The sequence below is a fragment of the Notothenia rossii genome (assembly GCF_949606895.1).
Source record: "Notothenia rossii genome assembly, chromosome: 7".
NCBI lineage: Eukaryota > Metazoa > Chordata > Actinopteri > Perciformes > Nototheniidae > Notothenia > Notothenia rossii.
In genome coordinates, this window is record NC_136905.1 from 61345103 (window position 1) to 61372726 (window position 27624).

The following is a 27624-nucleotide window of genomic DNA, read 5'->3' on the forward strand; positions in this document are numbered from 1 at the left end:
AGAATGTATGACATTTTTGTTTTTTTAATTGCATTACAGAAAATAAAGAACTTTATCACAATATTCTAATTTTCTGAGACAGTCCTGTGTATATATATATATATATATATATATATATATATATATATATATATGCGGATATAAGAGTCCGGTGTGCGATGAAAATGATGGGCACGCTGATTAACAAGAACATTTCAAAATGGCACGTCATATCAAAAAGGTTGCCGACCCCTGGCCTACACCCTACACAACAAACGTTAACACTGTTTTTTTCACCAAGTAAAGTGCACTCTCTTGCTAAATAAAATAAAATGAAATATTCAAGGCACAGTTTCTCAGTATAAAAATGCACTTTCTGTTTTAGGTAGCACTAGCAGTGATGTAACATCAATAAACATGAAAAGGAGAGTAAAACATAACTAAGTAAAACATAAAACATCAACGAGGAAAAGTCAGTGCCAAACAATTCAAATGCAAACTTTAGACTTGAAGTGCAATCAAAGACTTTAACATAACTGAACATCTGTTTGAAAAGGGAAAAACAATATAAATACCTTTATTGATAAAATAAAATATAAGCCAGAATCAACCAAGATAATAAATGAAATGCAATACTGTCTGAATCCTGACTAGACAGCTTGGTTTTTACTAACCGTTATCAGTATTTAGTTACTTCGGCATCATTTTGAAACGGGTATTACAATTAAATCAGGGTAAAATAGGTTAATTTTGTCGTAGTTGGTTTCCACCACAGTATTTACATGGATATAAGCCCCGCCCCCTCTCCAGCTCGTCCTGTTTGAATGACAGGAGTAAACACAGCTGACAGCCGCGGTGAAACTCCAGCGGTTAGGGTGAGAATATTCACATCGCGTCCGTTGTGAACGCAGCGTAACGCAGTTCAGAAACCACTGTTCTGACGCTTTTAAAGCAACTTCGATGATACGAGGAGTGAAGCAGGCAGGACCCAAACACAGATAACACTTATAATACCTTTTATTTCAAGGGCTACAGGTGAACACAATCAGACAACTAAACACACCAGGGAAACTAACGACAGGAGGAAAAACACAGGGAAAAGGACCAGACAATAAACTAAGGGGAAAACATGACGGGGAGAACAGCAAAACACCCAAACCTAGACATAGAAACGTGACATGACATGAGAACCGTGACAGAAACCCCTCCTCAAGGGACGGATTCTAGACGTCCCTAAACACCAAAAAAAAAAATCCAACAACATCCAGCAGGGTGGGTGGTGGGTGGTGGGGGTCCGGAGGACGGGTCTTGGCTGACAGCCCAGGGCACAGCAGATGACCAGGAAGGGGTCTCGTGCGGACGTCCCGGGGGCAAGGCAGAGTTCGAGGAGGGGGTCTCGGGCAGACGGCCCGGGGGCAAGGCAGAGTTCAAAAAGGGCCGAAGACCACAGCGGGCGAACTCAGGGGGCCGAGCATGAGGGCGAAGGCAGCGGCAGGAAGAGTCAGGGGGCCGGGCCCGAGGGCGAAGACCGCGGCTCTCAGGGGGCCGGGCTCGAGGGCGGAGACCAGACAGCTCCGGAGGCCGGGCAGGAAGGCGCTGACGGGATAGCTCCGGAGGCAGGGCAGGACCCGGTGTCGGCCGGACAGGAACCGGAGCCAGTGGGACAGGCTTCGGCAGGATCCGCCACGGAAGAGGACCAGGAGTTGGCAGGACCCCCGGCGAGACAGGTGACGGCGGGACGTCCAACGGAACAAGACATGGGATTGGCAGGACTCTCAGCGGGTCCTCCAACGGAACAGGACATAGGGTTGGCAGGACCCCCGGCAGAAGAGTAGTCGGCGGGACCCCCAAAGTGGCAGGACGAGGAGCTGGCAGGAACCCCAGCGGAACCTCCAAAGGCACAGGACATAGGGTTGGCAGGACCCCCGGCAGAATAGTAGTCGGCGGGACCCCCAACGGGACAGGACATGGAGCTGGCAGGAACCCCAGCGGAACCTCCAAAGGCACAGGACATAGGGTTGGCAGGTCCCCTGGCAGAAGAGTTGTCGGCGGGACCCCCAACGGGACAGGACACAGGGTTGGCAGGAGCCCCGGCAGGAGAGTAGTCGGCGGGACCTCCAACGGCACAGGACATAGGGTTGGCAGGACCCCCGGCAGAAGAGTAGTTGGCGGGATCCCCAACGGGACAGGACATAGAGTTGGCAGGATCCCCAGCGGAACCTCCAACGGCACAGGACATAGGGTTGGCAAGATCCCCGGCAGAAGAGTAGTCGGCGGGGCCTCCAACGGCACAGGACACTGGGTTGGCAGGACCCCCGGCAGAAGAGCAGTCGGCGGGACCCCCAACGGGACAGGACATGGAGTTGGCATCGGCTGGAGAGCCAGCAGGAGACGAGGTGCTGGAGTCGGCCGGTACGTCGACAGGGCTCGGGGGGCTGGCGTCGGCTGGAGAGCCAGTCCTGTAGCCGAAACTGGAGTCGGGACCATGGCTACTGGGGCCAGGACTGGGGCTGGAACCATGGCTGTGAGGGCCGGTTCTGTAGCCGGAACCATGGCTGCTGGGGCCTGTACTGGAGCCTGAACCATGGTTGCTGGGGCCGGAACCAGGGCTGGAACCATGGTTGCTGGGGCCAGGACTGGGGCTGGAACCATGGTTGCTGGGGCCGGAACCAGGGCCGGAAACATGGCCACTGGGGCCAGAACTGGGACCGGAATCATGGCTCTTGGGGCTCGGGCTGCTAGCTTGGCCTTGCGACTCCTTCTCTTAGAAGCCGCCTGAAGGCTCCGTGGACCTCCAAAAGCCAGACGAGTTCCAGAAAACGACTCCTGGACAAGAGCAGGAACTGGGGCAGAAGCACGGGTTGACTCCAGATGGAACCCACCGAGGCGTATGGTGCCAGGTTGGGAATTGGGAGACAGGGAGCTAGCATGCCTGGGGCTAGCAGGCCGGGAATCACACACAGAGAGGATATTCGAAATCCAGCCAGGTAAGAATTTCACCAAACCTGGTTTCTCCATAGCCATCTGGCGCGCCTCTAACAACACAGCCTCTCGCTGCTGAACTCCGGATGCTCTCTTCCATCGATCCGAGCAGTTAGCCAAAAAAAAGGAAAAATTCAGTAATTCCAGCTCGAACGGATCTGCTGGGCCCATTTCATGGTTGGTTGGTACGTTCTGATACGAGGAGTGCAGCAGGCAGGACCCAAACGCAGATAACACTTATAATACCTTTATTTCAAGGGCTACAGGTGAACACAATCAGACAACTAGACACACCAGGGAAACTAACGACAGGAGGAAAAACACAGGGAAAAGGACCAGACAATAAACCAAGAGGAAAACATGACGGGGAGAACAGCAAAACACCCAAACCTAGACATAGAAACGTGACATGACATGAGAACCGCGAGATTCAAGATTTTAACAGTATCAGGGGCACGCAGGCCATGGTGGCCGTAGGACGTACAAATATTTTTGGGGCTTCACGGCCAGACCGAGGGGCAATGACGGCATGGCCGTCATGAAAATCCTACCCTGGTGCACTCGCAGCACTCACATTCTATGACTGAGTGACTCTCTGTATCACGATAGATATGATATCTCTGAAAAGGCATATCGTGGAGACCTAATATCGCCATATCGCCCACCCCTATTTGTAATACATATTAAAGGGGCCCTATCCAAGGGAGTTTCTCCCCCCCTGCCTGAAGCGCCTATGTTGGATTCCTTTCTTAACTTCCTAATAGTGATATCATTATGTAACACTCACACTTCTATTGGCTGGAACTCTAAGCGGTTGTCAGTAGAGGCACAAAATACAAATATGAACCTGAGAATTAGCCGAATATGTCCTCTTTAAATTGCTGTGATTTATCAGATAAATGGTACAGAAAAGGTACAATGTATTGACATTTTTTATTGGCCATTGAAAAACCCATATTGGAAACTTAAAATGGAAAAGCCCCTTTTTGCTGCAGCCCTATAAGGATGATGGCAGAAGGAGGCAGTGGGTTACTTCTTGTGTACTGCATTACTCAGACCTTACATAACATGTTGATGCTTGCTGTTCAGCTGCTCACATCACACTCATGTTTACCACTGGGTTGTTTGGTGATGCTTTAGGCTAAACAAAGTCAACATCTGTATATTTTGACTCTGGCTTTCTCCTGGATATGTATCAGTAGGTCATGTTGTAGCCAGTTGCTTGTGATACTGTTAAACTGTAAACATGGCTCAACAACTCATTCACTCTCTTTGTTTCAAGGGAGGTGCGACTGGGCAGAAACGGCGTGGATGAAATCATGCGACACCCTTTCTTCAAGAACGACCAGTGGACCTTTGACACCATCAGAGACAGTAAGTATCAACAAAGTTCCTGAGCCAATTAAATATGCCTTTTTTTCTCCAACTCCCAAAAAAATTCTGCAATTCACACTTACCATTTTCCTTTCTTTCTCTCTCCTCCTCAGCGGTGGCTCCTGTAGTCCCAGAGCTGAGCAGTGACATAGACACCAGTAATTTCGACGAGATTGAAGATGACAAAGGCGATGTAGAATCATTCCCCACACCGAAGGCCTTTGTCGGGAACCAGTTGCCATTCGTCGGCTTCACGTACTTCAAAGAGGATCAGTAAGTCATCTGTGTCTCTAGCTGTGTTTGATCATGTTCAGCCCTTAGAGAGTTATTATTTGCTGTGATCTTGACTTTGTCCGTTTCCCATTTTAAGGTTACTAACCGCTTCCAACAACATCTCGGTGGCTCATGATAATTCGAAAGGAGAGGTGGGTTTCTTCACTTCCACACACTGTAACTGCCAGGTGCACCTCGAGCAACTCTAGTAAAACTGTCCGTCCCGAGCTTCTCAGGAAATAAATACGCCAGGCGTCAGTTTACACGACCACACAGGCCTGTTGACATTGCGATCAATCCAGCTTCATTCTGTAAGAGGTTAGGGATTATGATGGAAATGACTAAGAAAAACGGATTCTTTTCTTCTGATCCCCTGATTTATTTGTATTTTGTTAGAATTTCAATGTTCTTAGTCACACAGTAATACTTAAGCAGCTTTTGCGAGTAGCTGGCTTTGAAGCTAATCTCTTATTAGCTTTAGCGCTAACTGAGCAGCCTAATCAATCAACTAAGAGGAGAGAGGCAACAAAGGCCATGTTTTTCTTTCAGCTCACCATATGCTGTTAGTACAATACCACTGCAAATGTTGCTTTGTGATTTATTTGTTGGATGGGACTAAAACATTCAAGATCATTTGGGTTTTCAATAGATTGAAATGAATTCTAATCTGAATAAATGATAGTTTTTTATATTTGCTTGGAAAAGACCCCAATTGCAGATATTTCAACTGAAAAACATTGCATTATTGCGGCACATGACACATGCATTGAATAGAGATATGAAAAAGTTGGATTAAGAATAAAAAAGGTTTTATTTAGTATCATATATTTGTATAAATCGACACAAGCCTATCAATTATACTCGTCTTTTTCATTAACATTAGAAAAACGCAATTAAGCCCCTGACAGACTTTTAGGGTTATTTATATAATACTAATATTACAATATATTTTTACAACATGCAGCAATTTACATTCATTTCAATTCTGATAAAACATTATATTATACACGTTTTATGGTAGTATTATTTAATTGATAACATTTCAATTAATGTGTTAAATTGATAGCCCTATAATAATAATAATAATGATAATAATAATAATTGTTATAGGTTTGAGCTCTGCAAGTTGTAGTAATACAAGGTGACTTTCGGCTCATCGTTTTTCTTTGGAACAAACATTCACAACAACAGCCACATAGATGATACAGTAGAGTCACAGGGAAGATGGATAACATGCAGTTATGGTTGCAAATTGATTAGTAACCCTGACGTGTGATTGGTCGGTTGTTGTCCCTTCACAGTCAGCAGCACTGCAGAAGAAACTGGTCCTCATGGAGAAGCAGCTGAACAATGAGAAGCAGGCCAAAGTGGATCTGGATCACAAACACAGGTACAGGACGCGTCTCTCTATTCCCCAACCCAGTTTAGATTCAGCCATTGAAGGAAAGAATTAGCTACTAATTACTACTTAACTACTTTTTCCCTCAGACCCTCTCCCTCACTTCCTGCCCCTCAGAGAGAACTGTACTGCTTCAGATTGTTTAATGGCTTATTCTGCTGGAAATCCATACTGAATGAATTATAAAAGATGAATTAATTAACATATACTCAGCTCTGCATAACTGTGCTCTGACACTGCGTTGATGCTTACAGAAATGTGTGTGTTCAAATATAAACTGGGTTGGAAAAAGGATACAGGATGAGTACAGGACTGTAGAAACGTTACTTAAAGACAAAAGGTCAGCAACCATCACAGTCCGAGCTTAAGTAAATATTGTTCTGTTTTCTTTCCACAGAGCTGTCACAAGCCGTCTAGACAAAATTGCCAAAGAACTTGAGGAAGAGGTAAGTGAATACTCTGGAACAACCGTGGAGACACAGCCAGACACCTGTTAGTGTTGGACATCAGTAGCATATGTTTGGCTTAGTCCTATTTTTAATATTACCTGGTGAAATGACCCGATTTCCTCATTGGGGTCGCTCCAGTTCCATCTTTTCACTAATTATTTTCCCAAAACTATGTTTAAGTCAGATTCCTCACTTTTCACTTGACAGAGTTTTGAGTGAATGCCTAACAGTTGAAATCCCATAGGGTTCAGCTGGAGCCAGTATTCAATATTCAACCCCATTCAAATGTCTTAAGTGGATTGGATTTGTGTCGATCCTCCATTTTATTCTCAGGGAGCATTTGTCCTAAAGCGAAATTTGAAATCGGAGCCTTGTAATAGCAGCCCTGTAGGAAGTGTTGAATAAAGTGTTGAATGACGTGCTTTAGGTGAGCAGCCGGAAGAATCTAGAGTCCACTCTGAGGCAGCTGGAGAGAGAGAAAGCTCTGCTGCAGCACAAGAGCCTGGAGAGCAATCGCAAGGCAGAGGGCGAGGCCGACAGGAAGCGCTGCCTGGAGAACGAAGGTGAACCGAGACACACACACACACATATTGTATATTCTATTCAAATATATGACAAGATGCATTCATCTTCAGCGGCTACACTTAAGCAAAGGATAGGGTGGCCTGCCCAACCATTTCGTAATTGACAAAGACTAGAAAGAGCACAGAGAACACATATATCCGCCAAGGACAGTGGTGCCTTCTTCCTTTTGTTGTGTTTATCGCCAAAGAACATGTGTTTTATTTGATTCCTCCTTAAATAACGCCTTGATAGCTGTTTCCGTGAACTAATTCCTGCCAATTATTCTGACGTCACTTTTGTTATATAATAAATAAATAAATCTAAAATACAAATCGGATGAATACAACACAACTAAATAAATGAACATAAAATACCTTATATATAACAATAGTAGCAAAAACATAAAAAATAGACAACCAATAACTCAAAAAGGCTGTTCGACTGTAGCTGTGAGTTTCGATGGAGGTTTATTGACCAGCTGATATAATGTGGACATTACTGCCATCAGCTGGTCAAATAACTCTTTTTATAATCAAAGATAGGAGATAAAGAATCTATTGCAAGTCTGAAAAATATAATGACTCCTACAAAAAACTTCATTATGCTTCAAAACCTAATTGTGACATTTGCTAATTATTAACCCTGGAAATGCTTCTTATATACACCGCTTTGTTTTCTACTCCTTGTTTATTGACTGACTCCCTACTGCGCTGAACAACAATGTCCGTTTTTTCCAGCTGAATACTTTTGTATATCGCACAGAGCTTTTTAGTTTCTATAACCCTTAACACAATTTGATGTAATGGTTTCTTTTCTCTGTAACACCCAAACTTCTCACTGTTTAGAACTCAATAATAAAGGAATAATACTGGAGAATTGTTCGGCTACATATAAAGGAAAGGAATGAACCATAATGCATCCCTGTGTGTTGTGCAGTGAACGGCCTTAGAGACCATCTGGATGACATGAAGAGGAGGAACCAGAACTCCCACATTTCCAATGAGAACAACATCCACCTGCAGAAACAGGTCCGTGTTATAATCTGCCTGTTGACAGTGGCACTGACGTTAAATGTACCTAGTATTGTAAAAATACACAAACAATTGTTGATGGGTTGGAATTGAATGAAGTAATGGTCATTTTAATAATTTCATTTTTTTTTCTTCTCACAATTTAAGGTGTCCAGATTATTCCAATTAACGCTCAGCGCCTTACATTTACACATGTGTTTACTTACAAGTTTACAACCATTGTGGAACAGTACACATTTTTTTTTATTATGGAATAAATAATGTATTTCTATTCCGAATAATGTGCTTGATTGAAAATGTTTATCCAACAGATCTAAGGAAGTACTAACAAGTGGCCAAACTAAACTGATCTCCACACACGTTTCCTCCCCTTCAGCTGGATGAAGCCAACACGTTGTTAAGGGCAGAGTCGGAGGCGGCAGCCAGGCTCCGGAAGACGCAGGCGGACAGCAGCAAGCAGCTGCAGCAGCTGGAGGCCAACGTGCGTGAGCTGCAGGACAAGAGCTGCATGCTGGAGCGCAGCAAGCTGAGCCTGGAGAAGGAGTGCATCAGCCTGCAGGCGGCGCTGGAGACAGAGAGGAGGGAGCACTGCCAGGGCTCAGAGACCATCAGCGACCTCATGGGTGGGTGGCACACACAACACAACACACCACACCACACCACAACACACACACACACACACACACACACACACACACACACACACACACACACACACACACACAGCTTTTAAGGCTGTAGACAATCTGGTTTTTAGATGTGATTTGAAATATGGTAAATGGACTGCATATATATCAGTGGCAAACCGTGTCTATCACAACTGGACCTTCTGTAGACACACACACACACCCCCTGCCGCCGCCGTTATAATGTCCGTCTTTTCACTGAATTGTCGTCTTGAAAAGGGTACTCGCAACAATTCCGCAACAACATCATCTTCACCTGTTGCACTTGCCATTTCAACGTTAAAAACAATAAAACGGCAAATGAATTGCTTCGTCGCATTCATCTAGATCCTCTGTCTCGAGCCAGTTAACTAGCGGGCCTTCTAGAGTACCCTGGAACCGAGGGAAACTCTGAAAGAACACGCCCATTGGCTACAAATCAATATATGATTGGTTGATCAAACTGTCAGTCCAAACGTACGATCTCATTCAGTGCAACGGCCGGAGCATTCTATCAAGGATGTAGAATACCTTGGTTGAAGGATATTCTACCCAGAGACCCGGAACAAGATCTGATTGGTTGCTTTCTTTTCTAACACAAAACCACTGAAATGCGTAGTGCATGGTCCGAGAAGGACAAACAAATCAACGTAACACTGTAATATTACAGATCAACAACACAGATACGATACTCATTTATTTGTTTTATTTACATTTTATTTATATAATTAAATCGATTTTTTGTGTTCCAGGGTATTCTCTAGGGATGTAACGATATACCGAATATCGCGGTATCGCGATAAATAAACGTCCAAATACCGTCATGAGACTGACAAAATCTACCGCGATAAAAAATAAAAATAAAAACTAGTGGTCCCATTGAGATCATCAATCTCTTTTTCAAGGGAGACCTGTCCTACATGGCAGTATGTTTGGCAAGTAGGTTACAACATGAACATAAAACAACAGATAACACAAAAGGACATTGTATTTACAGGGCTACATTTACATACCTAGAGACATTGACAAGTACCAACAGTATATTTATATCTCGCCCTGTCAATAAGCCTCCCCTTCTTGGAAAAAACTTTATGTTTTTGAAGTGGTGGAGAGACAATGCACAGTTTGACTCACTGCTGTCACCCATGGCCAAATCCTATCTCTCTGTCCCACTGAGGTGGCGTTAGACTTTTTCGTTGTCCGTCATTTTGACAGACAGGATCGTAAAATATCCGTCATAATCCATTATTACCCGTCGGGTCTGAACTCGCCACTAAGACGGTGGGGGCGGTGTTATGCCCTGTTATGCATGCCCACCGAGATAGGCATGCACCTCGCGGGAGCGCGCACAGCGTAAAGCAAAAACTCCCAGACATTTCAATGATCTGTACGGCAAAGTACGGTTTGGAAACTATATCATTTCCTTTTGGAGTGCATGCATAACACGGCATAACACCAGAGCCTCGCTGCGGGGAAACTTTGGCGCTGTTCCGAGTTTGTTCTAATCTGTAAAAAATGACAGACTGCTTTCAGATTTTTCCGCCATTGTTAACAAAAAATATTCGGTTAACTGGTTGCTGTCCCAGCAACATCAGTACCAAGCGAGAGAGTTTTTTCCGCAGCAGGGGATATTGTAAACGCCCAAACATCCCAGTTTCTACCTGGAAATGTGGACATGCTAAAAACTGTCTGATGATGCTGAGTGAGTGAATTAGTGAGTTTGAGTTGAGTTACTTGAAAAACTAAAGTGAAACTTGATTTATTTTATTGCGTGGTCTGATTATTAAATGTCCTTGTTTATTTGTGAGGTGCAGTGGCACAAAGAAAGTTCCTACTTTGTTTGGTAGTACTAGTAGGTACAAAAACACTGGTTTTCTTGTTCCAGTCTGTCACTGTCACTTTGTTTTTGACACTTTAAAATACTGCTATCCTACTAAAATGCTGTACAAATCAGATTTATTATTTAATAAAGAACATTTTTCCAAGTAAAACATTTTTAAATTTCCAAAAGAAATTCAAACATTTTCTTTTTTAAAAATGTTTCTCTTTATTATTCAATATCGCGATACATACCGTACCGTGGACTTGTTATCGCGATATTATCGTACCGTGAGTTTTTGGTATCGTTACATCCCTGGTTTTCTCTGAATACCTTGAAGGCCCTGACGGTTCGCCACTGATGTGTATATATATATATACATATAGCACTTTTCCAGTTTTAGAGACCCTTCAAAGCACTTTCACAGATACAAGTGACATCAGGAGCAATTTGGGGTTAAATATCTTGCCCATTGACGTGTGGTCCAAACCACCTACTTTACAAATGGACGACCACTCAACTGAGCCAGAAATATCTCTATTTATAGATTTGGGGGCTTCAACAACCAAACCAAATTCCATTCCTAAATATTACATTTTAACACTTCAAAGATGTATTCATCAGATTCTCTTCCAAATATTTTTGTAATTTCTTATGAAACACTCTTTACATGGGCATAAATCAGATCCACCACATGGCAAAATACGTCACTTTTAGAGCTGGTCATTACTCCTGTTATTTCCTTCTCAGTGGTGAATAGCATCATGCCAAAGGCCAGGAGTAGAGTTTTCATTAAAGCGAAATAACCATCTGCTGACAAGTACCATCACATTTATAAAACTATTTTCTTTAAAGCAAGTCTGGCACAGTGCTTGCTCCACAAAAATGCACTGGGGCAACATGGAATCCCTCCAAGCCAACAACCAGCATCTCTGATCTGTTTTATTAGTATTTTCTTGTCTAGCTTAGCTAAAAACACAGAATCCTCAGTTGTTTACGACCGAGCCTGTTTGACAACAACATGTCCATCACTTCACCTGTTTCTCCTCTGCCTGGCTACATGTGTCTGTGGAGAGGCTCGTGGACCTTAAGATCAAAAGATGTTAATAATCTTGAATATAGAATTCTGCCTAAAGCGCATAGTTACCTTTGTTTTTATGAAGTAGAAATGTTATTACACACCTTGGATAAAAGTGGTGTCTCAGCAGCTCACGTGGCAGATGAACACAGACATAGAAGGAAAAAAAAGAGTATTTAAAAAAGGTTTTGCATCCATTCAACAAACAACACAATCTATTTGTGTGTGCAAATGCATCTGATATTTCCAGATACAAGGCTTAAGCCACACTGGTTAAACACATCTCTGTATAGAGAGCATGTCCTACTCCCTTCTTACTGCCCTTGAATAACAACAGACAGTGTCTCCATTGCAGCTGGTCAGCAGTAGCAAATGTGAATTTAAGTAACTGTACGAGGGAGTGTTTTAACAGAGGCTAATCATTTAACCATAATCTGATTAAGGTACTTCTGGGGCCATTGAGACTGTCATGTAAAAGCTTTATCTGATTGCTGTAATTGAGGTGAGGTCATACTCAAACCCAGTGCCGTTCACACACCCAGGTTCCTGCTCAGCATCCGTTTGTTCCACCAAGGAAACGCCTCAGTTCACTTTCTGTTTGGTCAAAGTGCAGTTGTTGGGATGCAGTGACCAGACGTTACACATGAAACAATGTAGAACAATGTTATTGAATCTGAGATTAAGTGCTTTCCCCCAATGAATCAGCATGTTGGAGAATAGGCATTCATTTGAAGCATGTTAATATTCAAATTCTAAAGATTGCCTTAAGACAATAACTTTGAATATCAGGCAATTGTGTATGTATGAACAAACATTGGAAACGCTTTGTTTGGACTCTTTTGTTTACTTCCATAACGAAGTGACATCATTATTTTACCTCTGTGCTTCTATTGGCTAGCTCTCCATCACACTGTACACGATAGGCTAAGGGTCGGGACATCTCTAAGAGGTGGACCAATCACAACAGTGCCCGCCAGCTAACCAATCAGTCTGCATGTTATCCAGATATGAACTTCATTTAACTGAGTGCACACCACCTGGTAGCCTAAATGAATTATACATCAACATAAAACGCTTTTTGCAACATATGAAATCATTTTAAACCCAATTATTTTATAATTAAATGATAAACGCAGACTCAAAGCTGACCAGCCCTTTATAATACCATTGATATGATTAAATGAGCCAAACTTGATCTTTATCTAAAACTTTATTGTAGTACACATTTCAGCACAGGGACAAAAGCATTGCACAGCTGCAGTTCTGTCCATATGGAAGTATCAACAGTGATTGTTTGACGATTGAGAATTTGTGTAGACAAGAACATATATACCGTTCTGTATATTCTTTGTATAAACACAGACAATATACAGTATATTCAATATGTGATAAAGTAAGTGGTGTTCAAAGAACCCAAATCATCATTTCATAATATGTCAATTGATAGAAGAAGTTAATTGAATAATCGTCCATCACAAATGAAGACCTTAAAAGCATCATAATGTTTCTCAATGGCACGGATATTATGGGAATATCCAGGGGGAAGGTTATATATACCTTTCCAGAACTAACAATGCTATATTCACTTTGTATTGCCGTACATTTTCTAAAAGGTTCAAGTCTGGCTGGACGATAAATCATAAGCCCATATGTGTCTTGCTGGGAGTGATCATTATATGGTGAATTCAGAAAAAGTGTTAAGTTTGTTGTAGGTTCTGTGCATGTGTTGGAGGTAGGGATGGGTACCGAGCCCCGGTATTAAACGGGCCCCGGGGCTGAATTATTAAAGACCGTGGTACCATTAAGCTCCGAAGTTATCGGTCTTTTTATCGGTACTGGAGACATGTAAAACATATATGTCATGTATTATTGCTACACAAACATTATATTGCAGTTTTAGTTTCGTCAACTCCGTTTCTAATACGCAAAAAGACTGCAAAATGCGTCTATGATTATTTTGAGTATTTTCGATCTTCCCAATCCAGTCGAGAGATCTCTCTCCCCCGCCTGCTTGCGAGGGGGCGGGGCAGTTTACACACACGCACATGCTACATGCAGCAACACACACACACTGCGGAGATGGCGGAGAGAACCCGCTCCGAGGTGTGGTTAAACTTTACCCGTCTCGATGCTCGTTACCAAAAGTGCAATAAGTGTTTCGCATGTTAGGGCAGTAACACGAGCAATTTGTCTAAACATTTAGCAAAAGTGCACCACATTCAGACGGAGGAATGCACCGGGTTCGACTGTCTTTCTAGTAGCTCTGTAGTCCCCCCATCCACGAGTAACGTTTCCACGTCAGGTGTTATGTATGCTAGCAGCAACACACAGAGTTAACTACATTATGCAAACATGGGTTAATGATTAGAGGTAACTGAGTTATTTATTTTGTTAAAGTTTCAGCTATTCTGTCATCACATTATTTAATACCATTTGTTTAAACACTGTTGTTTGTTTTGATGTGAAATATTATTTATTTAATTTAAATAAAAAACAATTTTAGTTTTGTTCACAATTTGTTTAGTTAGTTTACCTTATTTTTCTCTCCAAAAGAACCGATAAGAGTACCGTTAAAAGACCGGACCGATAAGCGGTATCGATAAAAGTAATAGTACCGTTAAAACCTTAGCGATACCCATCCCTAGTTGGAGGTATTATTCTAATACTTTAACTGATCTAAGAACTCTTGTTTTTGTCCTGCAGCACGTATCTCCTGCCTCGAGGAGGAGGCCCGTCAGCAGAGACAAACTCTGTCCAAAACTGAGGCTGAGAAGAGACAGCTTCAGGAGAAACACACCGACCTGGAGAAGGTAAACCAGAAAAGCCTGCTTGTATTTGCCTTATATGGACTTTATTTTGAACTTTTTTGTATTTACAACCTGGCAGGGTTAATGAATGTTGTATGAATACCTCAGGGTTGATTTCTTTATCTAAAACATTGACATCATTAATTAAAGCAGTGTGTTGGCTCGTTCCCCTGCCTTCTTAGTTTGCTGCAGTATCACAACAGAGGTCAATAGATAATCCACAGGCTGATTTATTAGACTGTTTTAAAGCCTTATTCTTTAGAAATTATTGTACAACTGATCTTTCTAAAAAGGTTTCTGATAACCTTACTTAATCGCTGCCATGTTTAGCATTGTAAGTGTTTACATGGATCAGCTGCTGATGTTTGTTTGGTTGCCTTGATAATCAAAAGGGCATAATGTAATTTAATCATTCAGTGCTTTCATTATTTGGTAAAGATTTCAGATGACATTCATTTAGGGCTCATTATCTGAGCTTTACTTTACTTCCAGAAGTCTGAAGTTAAGCTTATGGGGATGTTGGCATTATTATGCTATCCAATGTATGGCTCTTACCTGAGTTTTGCTCATTTGGATGATCACAACGTCTCTTTTTTCCGTGTTCTTTGCGCAGGAGAAGAGCAACAAGGAGATCGATCTGACCTACCAGCTGAAGGTGCTGCAGCAGGAGCTGGAGCAGGAGGAGGCCTCTCATAAGACCACCAGGGCCATGCTGGCAGACAAGAGCAAGATCAAAGTGACCATCGAGGGCGCCAAGTCAGAGTCCATGAAGGGTAAGGGCCCTCTCCCGACATCATTGTTGACCTCCATTCTCTGATGATCCTAGTTTGGTCAATCACACAGAAGGTCTTTTAAAGGATAATCAATGAATTTAACATTAGTGAAGTCATTTGGCACCTGTGGACACTGAGGCCGATGCAATGCGCATCTCCATACATTGCCTACGATACATTAACGATACATTTGAAGCACCAGGCAATATGATACGATACACCCCTGGTGCGATACAGTTCGATACGATTTGATTTAACATTATGCGATTCGGGCGATACGATGCAAAAATAATGATACTTCAATATGGCACGACAGAGGATTTTGTTTTATTCCTTATATTAAGCAAATCATAAATCAACAAAAAAGTGCTTTACATATTTGGTTCTCTCTACTACTACTGCACATCCCATCATGCTGTTTCTTTTTTACAGTACAATTGTATAACACCTCACAGTTAAACAATGTAAGGATGCATTGCCCATGATTAACAATGTACAAATAAGAGCTACCATAGAGCAATGCCCATACAGCTGCCAGCCTGATGTGCTTAACACTCATAGGCTAACTCACCAGTGAGCAGAAAGCAGTGGGTTCTATATGAACAATAAAAAATACAAATAACTTTTCACAAACAGGTATTTCATAACTGCTCACAGTAAGGAAGACATTTCAACTGTTATTGGCCGTCACAGGCTGCTGTAAACTAAACACCACTCTCTCTGACAGAACACCTCACCGAGTGGTTTAACTCATAGTCTAACTTTCAGGTTTCTCTTTTCAGCCGCAGACCCCATGTCACCTCTTTATGTGCGTCGCTAAGCTCCTCGTACTACTTTTGTACGGCATCGTTTACAATTTGCGAGCGATTTTTCAAGTTGACCGTTTTTCTTGAAAAATCCGAAGTGTTGCCAAACGTTTGATTTGTAGGTATTTTTCGGTGCGCTGTGTTTCTCTTTCTCCTCGACTTCCATGTGTGTTGATAACTCAGACTCTCAGCCTCCGTAGTGCGAAGCAAAGATCAAAGATCTTCTCTGCTGAGTGCTGACAGGATGAGGGGATATTATATGAATGAATCGTTTTTGTACCGATGCAAAGACTCTACAATCGATGCATCGCGAGTTCAACCCAAACTGTAGCCAATGAGCACTCTTTCAACCGGTGCACTCGCATCTTGAACGTTTATGCCGGTGCACCGATGCGAATCGGTGAATCTTAACATCCATAGTGGACACGTCTGACGACTCCTTCTTCCCTGAATACATTGCTTCGAGTCACATGATAATCAATTAATCATTAATAATAATAATTCATTGCATGTATTTGAGCGCTTTTCCAAATGCTCAAAGCGCTTTACGTACATACAATGTCCATTTATTAAAATAGTATATATATCATAATTGTATAACAATTTACATACTCATTAATATTGATTTAAGGTTTTCTTTGTTCAGGGTCATTTAACATGATCGTATCTCTAAGTGATAGTTTGGAGCAACAGCATTTGATATCGGTCCAGTTTGCTGCACATCCAATAGAAGTGATGTTTTTGTTGTTGTTGTGTCCTGGTATAGAGATTGAAGCTTAGTGTGGTCTAAAAGACTTTTCAATGACATGGCTAAATAATTAGCTAAATATGTCAATGTTGATACGACACATGATGTCAGAACAAGACTTTGTTAATGTAACTATATTACAACAAATGTCAGACCGGGCGAAAGGTAAAGAAACACTTTATATCTCTTTTAATGTTCTCAGACACAAATGGTCCCATTTGAAACCTAGAATAATGGGGGGAAAGGTTCCAGGGCGAAAAATACAAAAGTGATTCTTTAACATGACTTTAACCTGTGGATAACATATTGATATGATCAAACAGAGATGGAGCAGAAGCTGGCGGAGGAGCGAGCGGCTAAGATTCGTCTGGAGAACCGGATCCTGGATCTGGAGAAGCACAGCAGCATGATGGACTGTGACTACAAGCAGGCTCTGCAGAAGCTGGACGAGCTGCGCAGACACAAGGACCGGCTCACTGAGGAGGTGAGGGACTGTTTGTATCCTCTGCAGTTTGTGTTTCGATATGAAACAACATCTAGGAAACAAGTCTGGCAGCTTATTTAGTTGATGGAAAACAGGAAGTACAGAGATCTAACTAATATCCTCTCATTCCCTTTGTGTTTTCTCCATTCTCTCAGGTGAAGAACCTGACGCTGAAGATCGAGCAGGAGACCCAGAAGCGGAGCCTGACCCAGAACGACCTGAAGGCTCAGAACCAGCAGCTGAACTCTCTGCGATCCTCCGAGAAGCAGCTCAAGCAGGAAATGAACCACCTACTGGACATCAAACGCAGCCTGGAGAAACAGAACCAGGAGCTGCGCAAGTCCGTTCACTTTTCTCTCTGTCTCCTTTCAAGCATTCATACTCAAAGATTCATATTTGAGGATGATGAGTAATGTTCTTCTTTTTGTGACGGCAGAGAAAGACAGGACACAGACGGGCAAATGAAGGAGTTACAGGACCAGTTGGAAGCCGAGCAGTATTTCTCTGTGAGTCTTTATTCTGCTGTGTGATGAATCATGTGGATGTGAAAGGACTAAGTGCAACACATAATGTTCTGCGTCTTGCATGCAGCGTGTGTGGGCTTTAGCCTGCAACCATAGCACCATCGCCTTATTTCACTAGCTAATGCATGCTGCTGTTTGTATTAAATAGCTAAGGATTTCTTCCTATATGTACTACATATGAATATCATGCTTTATAGAACCCAAATTACATGTTTTCCTTGATTATATTTTTCATTTTATGGCTTATAGTTTTTATATGGAAGCCATCAGAGGCCCATGAGAGAAAAAAACGTTCTGGTTATTTATATCCTGCATTAAACAAGAACTTGAGTCCATCATGTAACTGTGCCAGATTGATCCATACAGGCCCATTTTTATCTGCAGTCCCTCACATGATCAAAGTCAAAAACACGTGAGCACGGTTACAAATACATGAGCACAATTGCATTGCATATTAAAGCACGTATCTGTTTTATTAAACTCTAAATCGTTTTCTCCTTTGATTATGATTTAAGGACAAGTGAAACAAATTATTTGCTATGACGATATTTTGATTGAAACGGTTTTAATGGGGGAACTTCTGCCTTTTGTGGCCAACATGTGTATTACAACAACAAATACTTAATTGGTAAAAAAAAAAAATTGAACTCATTTGAAAAATTATCCTGGCTTTGTTCCGCTTTTCTTTTTCACCTGATTTGTTTTCTCTCTCGCCTCTCAGGGTTTCCGTAGAATATACTTTATTCTCATTATTAATTAGGAAAGGCTTTTATAAAACGTTGTATTGCTTCTCTAGTGCTCCCAGTGGCAAAGCACAGTAGTAGACTGCTGTATTCATAATGTGCTCAGACACAAGGGGTTGCATCACATCGTGTGTATCTGTGTGTGTGTATTTTCCAGACCCTGTATAAGACCCAGGTTCGGGAACTAAAGGAGGATTGTGAGGAGAGGAACAAACTCTACAAAGATGTTCAGCAGTCTCTGCAGGAGCTACAGGAGGAGAGGTACAAAATAAAGATGTTTCTTTTTTATACACTTTAAAGTTCATGACAAAACCTCATCAGCTTTTTTGAAACCAAATGAGGAAGAAGCCATCAGTTAATATAAATGTAGATTTTTGGGTTTGGGATTCGCTTGTTCAGCCTCTCATTAATTTGTTTTTGAAAATGTCTTTCAGAGATTCGTTGGCTGCTCAGCTGGAGATCACCCTGACGAAGGCGGACTCGGAGCAGCTTGCGCGCTCCATCGCTGAGGAGCAGTACTCGGACCTGGAGAAGGAGAAGATCATGAAGGAGCTGGAGCTGAAGGAGATGATGGCCCGCCATCGCCAGGAGCTCTCAGACAAGGACATCACCATCAATTCTGTGAGTTGCATCCACCCACAGTTGAATGAAAAGCAGTTGTTTATCACAGTAGGCAATGTGTATAGCTCACCTTGTTACTGAAGTATCACAATCAAGTTCAAATCCAGCACATTTTTTAAAATAGGGTCAGTTTAACCAAAGCTTGTAATTTGAAGGGAATGCACTGGCAATCAATAAACAAGTTATAACAAGAATATGATAAAACCTTCTGCCAACATGGTTATTGGTTTATACAAGTTGTACATGTTTTAGTTATGCTCACTTCAAAGCCACTAAACTACTGACAAAAACATGAATTTAACGCTCCTTAACACGTGAGATGCTGGTCCTTGATTGATACGTTTTATTGTCTTATTGTGAAACTTCCAAGCTAGCCCTTTAAAACAAAAATACGTAGTGAATATGACAATATTTCCCCGCCCGGTGCAGCTGGAGGAAGCCAACCGGACCCTGACCAGTGATGTCGCCAACCTAGCCAATGAGAAGGAGGAGCTGAACAACAAGCTGAGCGAGGCAATAGAAGGTCAATAAAAACGTTTTGCACCAAACTTAATTTGTATTAAAAGCAATATATTGTCAGGGATAACGTTACTTAGTTTTTTCATCTTTCAGAATCAGAGAAGTCGAAGGATTGGGAGCAGCAGATCAGCCAGATGAAGCAGGCCTTTGAGAAGCAGCTGCAATCAGAGAAGACGCTGAAAACTCAGGTACCACTGTTCCAAACTTTGTTTCTCCATGAACATGGTTCATTTCTTGTTATACACTTAGACGTCAGCTTGAAGGGTTTTGATTAAAAATGGAAAGAGACGTCACAAAATGTCTGTACAACTCTGAAAACAGGCTTAAGCTTGAACTGTTTTACTCGTGTCCTCCTACAGGCCGTCAATAAGCTGGCAGAGATCATGAACAGGAAGGACCGTGGCGGAGGCAGTCGCCGTGGTAATGACACAGACTTGAAGAGGAAGGAGAAGGAGAACAGGAAGCTGCAGCTGGAGCTGAGGTCGGAGAAGGAAAAACTCAACAGCAGCATCATCAAGTACCAGAGGGAGATCAACGAGATGCAGGCGGTCAGTTCCCCTCTGTTCTGACCTCTGAGAATAATCACTTATCATTAATAATGTCATTTTAGGCAACAGTCCAACTGTGTAGGATAATAAGCTTTCTATAGACTAGAGCAGCATGTCTACTGTGTTTCTTCTCCTCCTTCCGTATCTTTGACTGTTCCTTCTGTTCTTCATGCGCAGCAACTGTCAGAGGAGAGTCAGATGCGTATCGAGCTGCAGATGGCTCTGGACAGTAAGGACAGCGACATCGAGCAGCTGAGGAACCTCCTGCAGACGCTCAGTGTTCAGTCCATGGACTCGGCCAGCGTCTGCAGCGGGCCGGACTTTGATACCGATGATGCGTACGGAGGTGAGAGCTCTGAGACTGGGGAGTGTAACTGTGGCTCCTATCCAACTTCATGTTCATTTGAGGGCTGTACTGAATAGTTACAATATTCCTTTAGTTCGAATGGCATTTACATTTTAAATCTACATTCAAACTCAGCTGGTGTTTCTGCACAGTTGAACATGCATATTAGGCTCCTCCTGTTGTTATATGGACACATGTGTAAAACTAGTGTTTGCTGTGTGGAATTGTTTCAGACTCGTGGATTCAAATGACTCCAGAACAGAGTCTAGAAATCTAATACATTGAAAAAAGATAGATATAATCATTGAGAAAATGAATAACATGTTTTCAACTAACAAAATATTCTGCTACCTCGATCCATATTTAATGGCCTTTCTGAAACAGACAGATGATCACTGTGCTCACACAAATCTCTCCTCCTCTCTCAGAAACGAGGCTGGAGGGCTGGCTCTCCCTCCCTGTGAGGAACAACACCAAGAAGTTTGGCTGGGAGAGGAAGGTATGCAGCTGCTCACATAGGATGCATCAGAGTGATGTAGGTTAACAAGTTCTCCATGGTTTAACACAACCTCCCCAATGTGTGTTCTCTCCTTCTGCTGCAGTATGTCGTCGTGAGCAGCAAGAAGATCCTCTTCTACAACAACGAGCTGGACAAGGAGCACTCCATCCCCTACATGGTGCTGGATATAGAGTGAGTGTCACACGTTACACTGTGATGAGAGCAAAGTGCTTCCATTTAGTGTTGCATTGAGGTACAGCTGACATTTCATTGCAGCTAAAAGCTATAAAACATTTTGTGTTTTATTTATATATTATTCAACTGTGCATTACTTCTAATGAATTGGCTTATTTAAAGTGTATATATGAAAATATGAAGATAAGTAAATACAAATATTTGGATTATAACTGTATATTTTGAGCAATAATCTGGTTTTCACCACGGCAAATATTGTACACGTTTTTTATTATTTATTGTTTTTATATATTGTAGTACATTGTGCAGTTTTTTCTTTTTTTCCTTTGAAAAATAATTATACAAAAAACTTAAAAATGTATATTAAACATATAATACATTTTTAAAAAGTGTTGACAGGCAGTCGATAATAAATAAAATGGGTATAATCACATAATACTGCATCCACACTCGTTGGCAAAAGAAACAACAATTATTTATTTGACTATATTCTTAAATGGAGCAGCTGTCACCAAACTCAATTTCCCCCCCGGATCAATAAAGTATTCAGATTTTGAATTATGAAACACTCTTTCTTCACACAGCAAACTCTTCCATGTGAGGCCTGTCACTCAAACAGACGTGTACCGTGCTGATGCCAAAGAGATCCCGAGGATATTCCAGGTCTGTGATCTACGGATTTCTTTTTTCTTTGTGCTGAAAGAATCAAATATGTCAAACATTCTGAGTATTCCCATTCATCTTTCCAGATTCTTTATGCCAATGAGGGCGAGAGCAAAAAGGAGGCCGAGGACCCGCTGCCCAGCGGAGAGAAGTCCAGCTACATCTGCCACAAGGGCCACGAGTTCATCCCCACCCTCTACCACTTCCCCACCAACTGTGAGGCGTGCACCAAGCCGCTGTGGAACATGTTCAAACCCCCCCCCGCCCTGGAGTGCCGGCGCTGCCACATCAAGTGCCACAAAGACCACATGGACAAGAAGGAGGAGATCATCGCTCCGTGCAAAGGTAGGACCACACATCTATCGTATAACAGCTGTTGGTGCAGGTTAAGTGCAACTCTAAGATATACAAACAAAGAATACATTTGAATTAAAACCAGTGTTGTTACTTCCACAAACTCTGTTGAACATTTTACATGTAATAAAACTGTTCTTTAAAAGTTGTTGACATCGTTAAACAAGTAAGTATGGCTGGGAAATATATCAATATTGTATCGCTATCTTGATACGAGACCAGATACCTTAGATTTTGTATGTTGTAATATTGCATCATTGTTATCTTCTCCTGGTTACAGTAAATTGTATTTTTGAGATCTTTCTACACTTTGATATTCTTATTTTCTCCATCCAGTCATTATATAACCATTACTGATCATTTGTTATCAAAATTGTCATTGTGTAAATATATCGATATCTAGGTATGTAGCAGTGGTCATATTTAATTCACGCCATATTTCCCAGATCCTAATCCTGCATATAAAACTAAGTACATCATAAGGAAACTAATTCACGTTACTACTCTTTACACTTTCTGTTTGGATGCAAACTGCGTCTCGTTGTATTCGTTGAATCTGAAGTCCAACATGAGAAAACGAGGACAAAAAGCCCAGCAGCCCTACTAACTGAAAAGCACTCTTCTCTCCCCCTCCAGTGCACTACGACGTGTCCTCAGCCAAGAACCTGCTGCTGCTGGCTCTGACGCAGGAGGAGCAGCAGAAGTGGGTGAGCCGACTGGTCAAGAAGATTCCCAAGAAGCCCCCCCCACCTGAGCAGTTTGCACGCTCCTCGCCACGCGCCTCCATGAAGGTCCAGCCCAGCCAGTCCATGAGGAGGCCCAGCCGACAGCTCCCCATCAGCAAGAGCAGGTAGCACAGCACCAGAGGGCATGTCGCTTTGAGCTTCATGGACCAGTTTTAGAGAGAAACAAGTATTTCAGTAATCAACATTCTAGTTTGTATTAAGTGTTGGTATATGCAGGAGGCATGGAATAGGTTCTGGGTTTGACTACACGCCATTGGAAAAGGACATTCTTGAAATGGACTATCTGTATACAGGTTAGAGTTTGTGTTAATGCTTTCTTTGCTTATGCAAACAGATGAACGGGGAGTGGTCACAGTCTCCCCTCTCCTGTAGTGTGTTCTGTAGGTTCTGTGTTCCCTAACACTCACGCTTCTATTGGCTAGCTCTAAAACACATTGTTCGTTATAGACTAACGAGCGGGACATCTCTAAGCGGTTGACCAATCAAAACAGAACCAGCCAGCTATCCAATCAGAGCAGACTGGGCTCTGGTTTCAGACAGAGGGTGGAAAGAGGTGCTGCAGTATAAATAAAGAGCCTTTTGAACATTAAAGCACGGAGACACGTCACAGTAGAGACACTACATTCTAATATATACCTGAAAATGAGCATATTACATATGCATACATCAACACACAAACTTTGTTGATGGATTAGAGAAAATGTAAAAATGATTTTGAAGAAACGCATGGCATAATCCAAAATCACGTAGAAGTTATTGCAGGGTAACGCACCCTTCATGGCCGCTGAAGCTAATTCCCCTGGTGCAGCTGTTGTTCCAATGGTTTTCCCTCCTGACTAATTGTGTTAGACACTATAATAGTATAAAGTATTTTAAAGATACTCATTGTTCTCGACTCTAGTGCACCCACAGTCATCACAAACGAAATGAGGATATGTCTATACTTGTTTTGGAGGGACAGTTATATGAATGCAGTGGAGCCTTTCTTTAGAGGAGTATAAACGTCTTTTTGTATCAACATTTTAGAAGTGAGTTGTCGGAGCTTTGGTCTCTGTATACACGATGCTTCTCCCATCTGCTCAGTCTTGTGTGACTCAGCATAACTTACACAACCCAAACATCTCTTTGAATGAGAACAGTAGGCAAACCTAACACTTAGAAAGAATAGTTATCCTTTTTCTTGATGCTAGTTTTTCTGAGCAGGCCATCAAAAACTAATCCTCCCTTTCAGATTGGAGGACTTTGGTCTCCAGGACTGGCACTGGGCTTTGGATGATATCGATGCGGATTGTTCCTCTATTCATTTCTGATATATGGTAACACTTTGTGCAGTGTGCTGTGCTGTGCAGTGTGATAATTTCAGTGGCAGCGTAACACCGATTCAACGGGGCATCTTCAATTTACACAGCGGCAGCTCCAATTTGCTGTCATTTGAAAAGAGAATCAAATTTGAATACTGGTAAAAGAAATCAGAGTGTCGAGAGTCTCCACTACGTGAGACCAATAATCACGTCTGGTGCTGTTCTCCAGTCACATCATTCTGTTAACGGCCTTCTTTAAACATGTCTCCCCCTTCGTGACCTCAGCCCTCGCAGGTCAAACGGCTTCAAATTGAAACGAGAGGACACCCAGAGTACACAGTGGTACAGCTGACAACTTCTCCCCCCTCCTTTGCCCAGACGTTTCCCTGTAAAAGACTCAATCCCTGAATGTGTGTATGTGTGTTTACAACCAAAAGGTGTCTTTTTGCACTTAACTGTTGAGACACAGTCCTGGTTGTCAGTGTGGTGCTGGTGGAGGGCTATGTCCACATGTTTGGCCCAGTGCATGCTGTCAGGGTCACTCATAGCTTGAATCACCTTCGCATGTATTTTTTCACTTTTATGGTTCTTTTCATAACTCATTTTAGGGAAGAACATCAGGGGCATTACTGATTGTATTTAATCACCATATCTCTGGCTTGCTTTTTGATGTGAAATACGGTCTTCTCTTTTTATTTTAATGTTACTTCATCATTGTTTGCAATAAAAGGACTTAGGGTAACTCAAAAGGGTACAATATAGTTTAATGTTTCAGCACTGATGTACTTATTCAGATATAAAAACCTATATTTGGTATGTATTAGTAAGTGTCTTCATGATGTAGTTTGTCCACCAGAGAGCACTGATGCCTTTGTTTTTCAACATGTCAAATTTCTCTCAGCATATATCACTGCCCCTATTCTTTAAAAAAAATATAATTCAAGAGGTGGTTATAATTAAAACAATTTATGTAAAACTGCATTAGTGAGGTAAACTTTTATCAAAACCTAGACAAATGATTTCTTATTAACTTCTAACAGTTAACCTGTTATTGATTTGGTTTGAGAAAAGACGAATTCATGTAATTGTGATAGTCATTAGCTACGCCAGGTATATTCAATATATCTTACCAACAATTCAAAACTAACTGCAGGATTCTTCACTGGGTGTCGTTTATATCCTGTGAGGACATGTTGTCATCCTCTGATCAGTGTTTGCTGTGTCTAATGTCACATCTGTTTCTCTCTCTTCCTCCAGTTAACCACGCTTGAGATCGAAGCGCATCGTGGATGTGGTGGTGGGGGGTGTCCTCCTAAATCGAAGAATACACAAAGCTCCGTTTGCAGATCAGCACACTGAACCCATCACATCTCCACAAGCCACCCGCCGTGCTTCAGCCTGTGACAGTCAGCATTCCCTTTTTTTACCCGTTGAACTTCTTTTCGGGGCATTTCCAGCGGGTAATCAAACTCACCTGAGCACCCGCGATCTCTACACCATGATGGATATATTGTAAGAGTATTAGCTCCTCCCGGGCCCTCCACTAGACCTATGAAGTGTCTGAGGGCTGAAGTGGCTCGTTCAGCTCCCACAGAACACAAAAGAGCTCTTATGAGTCGACAAGGGGACACACTTACCTCACAAGGACACTTTCTGACTGAAGGACCCGACAGAAAAAACTCCTCACCGCCTTTGGGGATTCTTGTGGCCAAAAAAAACCGTGTGTATAATGAACAATATGAAGGGTATAAAGGGGGAACACTACACTCGTTCTGTAATGGCGGAAGACTTGATCTCACTTATCCAAACTCTTTTATTGATTGTAGCTTCCCACAACTCTGCTTCACACGGGTCACAAATTGAATAAGGTACTTAAGCAAAGCAGCTGTGAGGGGAAGGAGTGTCATATTCCTCCCGGGATTCAGCAAATAATTCCTTGAGTGCCTCTTATTCAGATTTCTGACTCGCTCTGGATCACCGCTTGCTCGTTACAGATGGCATTAGATTAGACATGAGATCCTCACAACCCCCGTAATCTTTCAAACCTGCACTGTCAGTTATGAGGGTTAATGTTTACTGAATTCAAGGGGTGCACCGTTAACACTTTTCTGAAACGAGCTCGACTCATTGTTTGTTGTTTGAATGTACTTTACCAGAGACGACACGCAGGCATTGTATTACGTTATCCAAATATACTTGACTGAAGCCTGCCCTCATCACCAACTCCTCTGAGTGAACCTGCATGTGTTTGCCTTTTCAGGCCTCCACCTCTTAGGATTTAGAGGAATCTATACGGGGGCCGACAGGTGCAAACAGGCTATAACGACCCAACATATCTCCATCAGGAGCAATGCACTGAAGTTACCAATACGCTGCAAATATAAAAACACAAGCAAATGAAGAAAAATCTTCACCAACTTGATGATAGATGCCCATACACATGTCAAAACACCACGGAAACGAGGACAGTAAAAAGTGACGCACACAGCTGGGACGGGAGCGCTTGTTGACGTTCGGGGGTTAATAAAGTTGGCCAATTGTCACTGGAAACCTACCTAAAATGTTTCATTTGCATATTTTAACATTTTCATCACTTGAGTCCTGATATTATTGCAGATGTGCTGTAAGCTAGCAAGCTAGCAAGCTAACCCACTCATTTCTAGTATACCGACAGAATACTTATGGAACAGGCCAACTAGCTGTGTGCCTCACTTTTAAGTGTATCCGCTTCTGTTGTGTTTTGAGCTTCTTGCAGCGTTTTTTATTTGCGGTGTTTCGTTTACTCAGCGCTAAACATGTATTGTCATGTTGGTGAAGATGTTTCTTTATATTTGATTCGTTTGTGAAGCTGCTGCATGTTTCTCCTAATGGAAGTGTTTTGGGCCGTTGGCAACTATCTGCCTCCGTAAATCTACCCATAAGAAGCAAAAACAATGAAGGTTATGCAATCATATCCCATGAGTCAAATACTGAGCAGCACTATTCCATTCAAAGTTTTTCTAAAAGTGTTTTGTCCTGATATTTTTGTATTAAAAGTAACCAAACTCGAGTTTGGGCACATTGTTGTGTATGTGGCTTATATAGCAGGCGGAGAGTAACTATTTGTGTGTGTGTGTGTGTGTGTGTGCGTGCCGAGTGCTCTCCTTTAACCAAGAAGCATGTTTTATACATATGAATATACACAGTCTATATTTTACATGCCATACAGTGCACATTATATTATTTATACAGCCTTGTCCACTTTGTATTTAAGGGCTCTACATCCAGATTGCATGTTTGCTACCAAACGGCTCTATAATAATAACTTCAACAATAAAGACATGGATGTGCCTTT

The 27624-nt window shown here is 42.1% G+C and overlaps 1 protein-coding gene across 5 annotated transcripts in view; it reads left to right on the forward strand.

Annotated features, from left to right (window-relative positions):
- The window catches only part of rock2a (rho-associated, coiled-coil containing protein kinase 2a), a 65920-nt gene extending 38300 nt beyond the window's left edge, over positions 1–27620 (forward strand). The window contains exons 8-33 of one of the 5 annotated variants that reach the window (XR_013810516.1): positions 4244–4335; positions 4449–4608; positions 4706–4760; positions 5910–5998; positions 6405–6453; positions 6884–7019; positions 7957–8048; positions 8428–8674; positions 14317–14423; positions 15034–15193; positions 17071–17231; positions 17387–17571; positions 17668–17737; positions 18656–18759; positions 18933–19119; positions 19549–19642; positions 19732–19826; positions 19998–20186; positions 20364–20532; positions 20961–21031; positions 21135–21223; positions 21811–21889; positions 21976–22234; positions 22880–23093; positions 24576–24704; positions 25548–27620. Coding sequence is in view for 3 of the 5 variants with exons in the window: in XM_079694740.1 (XP_079550866.1) it covers positions 4244–4335; positions 4449–4608; positions 4706–4760; positions 5910–5998; positions 6405–6453; positions 6884–7019; positions 7957–8048; positions 8428–8674; positions 14317–14423; positions 15034–15193; positions 17071–17231; positions 17387–17571; positions 17668–17737; positions 18656–18759; positions 18933–19119; positions 19549–19642; positions 19732–19826; positions 19998–20186; positions 20364–20532; positions 20961–21031; positions 21135–21223; positions 21811–21889; positions 21976–22234; positions 22880–23093; positions 24221–24299 (3232 nt within the window). In the remaining 2 variants the exon portion in view is untranslated. The other 4 variants (XR_013810517.1, XM_079694738.1, XM_079694740.1 and 1 more) reach the window with 4 other exon arrangements.
- The last annotated feature ends 4 nt before the right edge of the window (positions 27621–27624 follow it).